Below are 5,465 nucleotides of genomic sequence, written 5' to 3'. Positions count from 1 at the left end.
TGTGTCACCTGTCCTTGTGTCACCTATCCCTGTGTCACCCGTCCCTGTGTTACCTTTCCCTGTGTCACCTATCCCTGTGTCACCTATCCCTGTGTCACCTATCCTTGTGTCACCTCTCCCTGTGTCATCTATCCCTGTGTCACCTATCCTTGTGTCACCTACCCCTGTGTCACCTATCCCTGTATCACCCGTCCCTGTGTCACCTATCCCTGTGTCACCTATCCCTGTATCACCCGTCCCTGTGTCACCTATCCCTGTGTCACCTATCCCTGTGTCACCTGTCCCTGTGTCACCTGTCCCAGTGTCACCTCTCCCTGTGTCACCTGTCCCTGTGTCACCTATCCTTGTGTCACCTGTCCCTGTGTCACCTGTCCCCGTGTCACCTGTCCCTGTGTCACCTGTCCCAGTGTCACCTGTGCCCCAGCATGGCAGAGCTGCTCCCCTGCTCCGTGAAGTCACAGCAAGAAGCAGGAGCGATGAGGGCTGTCCCATGGCGGTGTCACCTGCTGAGGGTGGTCCTGTGCCACCCCCAGGTGTCACCCATTTGTCCCCAGGTGCCACAGAGCCCTGCCCATCTCTGGGGGATACAAAAGCAGCGCAGCCACTGGCACGGGTTTCTAAAAAACAGCAAAAACCTCCATGGATAAACTAGATGGCCCAGTATGGAAAACACTTGTAAAAGGTATTTACAAAAGTTGAAAGAGATTAAATACAATACCACATTCATGTCCCCAAAAGCGCTTTCACTACAGTGCATGTTTAAAAATACACAGCATTTTTAAAGTATATATTTATATATATATATTTATATATATATATATATTGAAGATTAGATTGTGCTTTAAAAAAATCGTTACTTCTGAATTTGACTAACGTGAAAACTGAGTGCTGGGAAAAATACTGATTAAAAATACCCAATTTTATATATACTGCTTTTCACATAACATTTTGCTATACATGGGATGCAAGTAAATATAAAAATACCATTCTTCAAGCAGCAGGGTGATCGAAATGAAGAGCAATAATATAAGGAGGGCTGATTTTACAAAACTAAGTTAAATGATTAGAGCGAGACAGGGAGAAACTATAATCCAAATTAACTTTTATGTAATACTTTTAAAGAAATCTTTATCATAGACAACTCTTAATATATAAATGACTCAGTATTTTTAACTTCAGTGTTAAATATGGATTACACAAAATACAATCTATGCAAACTGAACCATGCACATTGAGCAAGGTTTGCAAACTTTGGTCCTCAGGTCTCAAATTTGGCAAAACACATCAAGACCTGACAAGCTTTACTAGGCAATTCCTAATTTCCAGGTTGGTGTTTTAGCCCAGTCCTCTCTGCACAACAGCAGGGAGACTGAGTTTACAGGGAAGACTCTGTAATACTGTGGAAAATGAGCTGGAAAAAGGAATTTACTGTAATTTACATTTTCAGCTGACAAAGTCGACTATTTGTTGCCATAGTTCACCGGAAAGATTTCAAGTTGTGATAACCAGTTATTTAACAACTCTAAACCATGTACTTGTTAATAAATGGGGTGCAGGGGGATTTACAGGTGACATAAAAAATTAAAATGCATTCCAACTGTGCCAAGTGCATATGAACTTCAACCGTGTTGAACCAAAGTGATCACCAGGAGTAAAGGCCATTAACATGGATTTAAAAACAACCTCCATGGAAATGTCACACGCAGACCCAAAGAGGTTAGGCAAGTAACACACACATTTCAAGAAGAACATTAAACTTCAGCAGAAAGAGAAAAATAAATTCGCCCCACAGTTACATTCAGTTAAGCATCACATCCAACAAAAGCTTCTCCCAGTGGAAGAGCAAGCTGTGCTCAGCTGCCCCAGCCTGTCCCACCGGAGCTGGCACTGGCAGGCACACCTGGGGAACCTCCTCCTCCTCCTCATTCCTTTGCTTTGTAGCCAGGCCCCACCACAGACCAATTTTTGTTGCGCTTTTTGATGTAGTTGTTCGTTTGGACCCTATGGAGTGCTTCAGCTGTGCTCCATCCTACCCCTTGGGGTATCAGAACTGTGCTCATCACTAGGGGGTAGATGCTTCCCCTCCCTCCACACACATCTGTGTCCTTGGATGCTGCTGTTTCCACGTGAAACCACATTCCAGACTTCCTTCCCTGAGGTTACCTTTGTTTCACTGCGTTTCAGTAAACCAGCACAGCCAGTGATACCCTACCAAGCTCGTTAGCTCTGAGAAATACAGAAATCCTGCAAAATAAAATTGCTCCAAAGCTCCAGCGCTTTGAAAGAGAACCGTTTCCTACACCCTCCTCCTAAAGGTGACTCGCTTTTCCCAAAACCTAATGAGGACACAGACTCCAAGCAAAAAGCTCCTATAAAATTATTATAATTTTAGAAAAAAATCCAGATCTTCCTGAAGATAATTTATTGCCGCTTATTGGTCCTGAGAAAGCTTTAATCAACAATACATTTGCACGTGTTTTAACTGCTCCTTTTTCTGAGAAAGTACGTGGGTCCTGAGATTAAAAATCATGTTTTAATCTACGCAATTAAGCTTGGAAAATGCTTCACTATGCAGGTCGAATATGAATTACAATTTGTCACGCTACACGTTCCTCCTGTGCCAATTTATTAAACCAGATTTCCTTCCAGACACTAACAAATTAAAGTTCTCGGGATGAGATGCAATGATAAAACTCCACACGTGCGCTTCCTCACACTGGACTGGCATTTCAGGACTTCAGATCTTCCTTCTCCCTCATTCCCACCTCCTGTTAAAAGCTATGGTATGAATTTTTTGGCCTGGATACCAGAAAATTCCTCATCTGATACTCCATGAAAGGCAACTTCAAGGCAATGAAATAAGCCAACAAAAACACAAAAAACATTCACAACCCTGAAGAAAAAATATGGACCCACAGCAGTTACTTCTCAATGGAAGTGCTTGGTAGCTTGAGATTTTTTTTTTCTTTTTAACTGTTAAAGTGTCAAATTTGCATATGTTTAACTCAATTTCAATATCTGAAAGACTACTCAATTTGCTTTTATAAAAACTTTACAAAAGATGTTTTTAAATGCTTGTAAAAGTAAGCGTTTATCTACTGAGAAAATTCTAGTACTGGATAAAACTCTGAATATACAGCTGAATTTTGTAAATGTTTTTTTCTTTCTCCTAGAAGTCTAACAGCTGAGTGTTTAACCTAGATAAATTAGTCTTAGACATGATGAAAAGTTATAACTTTGCACACTTTTTACCATGTGATGTTTTGTTGCTTTGTAACTTCGGATGAGACAGTGCTTAGGAATTTTCCGGAGCTGGTGTACAGTGGTCAGGAGGGGCCGGCTCATTGCTCACTGCCCCTGTCCAGGTTCTCGATCACCCTGGAAAGGCGGATGTTCAGCAGTCTGATCTGACTATCCAGGTGGTCCATCTTCTCCTCCAGGCTGCTGTTGCTGTTTCTTCTCCAGTAAAATCCAACGGGGCCCGTCATGAAGTAGACGGCCACGACGAAGCAGAGCGGCAGCACGGCGTGCTCCGGGTCGCCCTCGTACTTCTGCAGGATGTACACGCAGGACAGGGTGAACAGGGCCACCCTGGCGATCCAGAAGAAGCGGCCAAACAGCATGTGCAGGAGATAGAAGAAGAATCCAAGGAAGAGAGATAAAAACCAATAGGCCAGTAAAATGGCACCGATCAGCAGGAGGGCGCGGGTCGGGTTGTTGGCAATCGCTGCTGGGCTGAAATAATGAGTCAGGTTGGAGGCTGAAAAACAAAGGAAAATGTACAGGATGTTAATGAGCGTGGGATGAAGGTGGCACCGGGCAAAAACAAGAGCACAGCTCCAAAGGGTCAAAGCCCCACAGCAGTGGGGTCACGGCTGTGTTTTCTAAAGTAAGGGATAAAGCTGGTTTCACCTATTTCTGGATGAACCTTCTTCAAATCACTGGCTCAGCTCCAGTGATTCGACTGAATTCATTCCAGGAAAGGCCCTAAAGGCTCTTTAAAGACAAACCACTGTAGAGCCTGAGGTCAAAATTCATACTGGGGCTACAGATCCTGCTTTGTACAAGGCACATTCTAAAGGCTCTCAACTGCATCTTTCCTTTCTCTAGTGTTCATTGATTTCCCTGCACTGTTCCTGGCTGTGTAAATCCGTTTAATGATGAATCAAGTGTGACTTGTCATTCGTTCTACACACATCCTGTAGATACACATACTGAAATGGAATGGTGGGGTTCAGTCTTCTTGTTTGAAGATACTAACAGGAAAATCAAAGCCATGTGAAGCAGAGAGAGAGACACCACTGATGGATGTTTAAGCAGCATGATAAAATGTAATTGTTTTCCCATTTGCTTGTAAACACTGATACAGGCTGAGACAGTTCAAGGGTGAGCAGGCATCACACTTACCATCAATTCCAAGAACATCTAACAAATCAGTCCATATTCTCCAGAATGTGTCCATTAATACATCCACCCCATTCACAAACCTCTCTGTCAACCTTGAGAAAAACTGAGAAATAAAATTGAAAATTAAAAAAATCCTCAATTCCTAAAGTAACACTTTGAGATTTATTTGTTGTGAGTAGAATTATAATTCATTAAGCAAGAATTGCAGATTATTTCCTAGTCCCCACAGGAAAGATTGTAAATCTGATTTTTTTTTTTTTAACTCTGTGATGAATTTATGTGTTGCAATTATCGTTATTGTAGGTATCTTGGCATGTAAATGTATACGTTGGCAGGGCTTAAAAATGCACTTTATTGGCTTTACTATCGTTTTGAAGTTCAGAGAAAACACTATTACCCACAATTGGTAAAGCAAACCAAAGAATTAGTTTTATCAAGCAACTGAGAGATGTCCCCAGCATCACAGGCAAATGTCTCAGGTGTACTCAAAGATTAATTCAATAGAAATTATTATTTCTTCCTACTGCCTGAGGAAAGCAGGATCAGAGGAATGTACAGCTCCCTCACGCCTGCTTTCCGTCAAGTTCCGTTGGCCCTACAAGCACAGGATGCTCTGCTGATGCAGCCAGACCGGATTTCAGCAGGAGGGCTCCTCACCGCCAGCGAGCGGCCCTGGCCGTCTCCCCCACCTAAAACCACCTTTATTTAAGCATTGAGCTGCGATTTTAGCCCAGCGTGCCGCAAGCCTGGCCTCCCGCTTTCCTCCCCAAAGCAGCGCTCCGGCCGCCCCGCACCGGGACGAGGCCACGGCCGCTCCGGCAGCGATCCCGCACCGGGGGGCGATGGGGGCACGGCCCGAGAGCGGCCCGTTCACCGCCGGAGCACCGAGGAGGAGGAAGAAGCAGCGAGGGAAGCGCGGGAGAGGGAAGGGAGGATGGGGCGGGGGGGGGGCGAGCAGCAACTGGCGCCTCACCTTCTGCAGGGCCCGCACGTTGTCCTCGCCGAAGAGGCCGCTGACGCCCTGGTAGAGGCCGCTGGCGGCGCGGCGGAGGCTGTTC

At 44.6% G+C, this 5,465-nt stretch overlaps 1 protein-coding gene across 1 annotated transcript in view; it reads right to left on the bottom strand.

The window, feature by feature from the left end:
* The window catches only part of BRI3BP (BRI3 binding protein), a gene marked incomplete at its 5' end in the record, with an annotated part of 6,652 nt that extends 1,191 nt beyond the window's left edge, over positions 1-5,461 (bottom strand). Inside the window, 3 exons of the mRNA XM_033518229.1 lie at positions 384-3,760; positions 4,408-4,510; positions 5,381-5,461. Of these exons, the coding sequence (XP_033374120.1) occupies positions 3,342-3,760; positions 4,408-4,510; positions 5,381-5,461 (603 nt within the window). The remainder of the gene's footprint in view (positions 1-383; positions 3,761-4,407; positions 4,511-5,380) is intronic.
* Positions 5,462-5,465: the final 4 nt, after the last annotated feature.

The sequence above is a fragment of the Parus major genome, chromosome 15 (assembly GCF_001522545.3).
Source record: "Parus major isolate Abel chromosome 15, Parus_major1.1, whole genome shotgun sequence".
NCBI lineage: Eukaryota > Metazoa > Chordata > Aves > Passeriformes > Paridae > Parus > Parus major.
The sequence above is the reverse complement of the archived record's forward strand: the minus strand, read 5'-3'. Positions and strand labels throughout refer to the sequence as shown.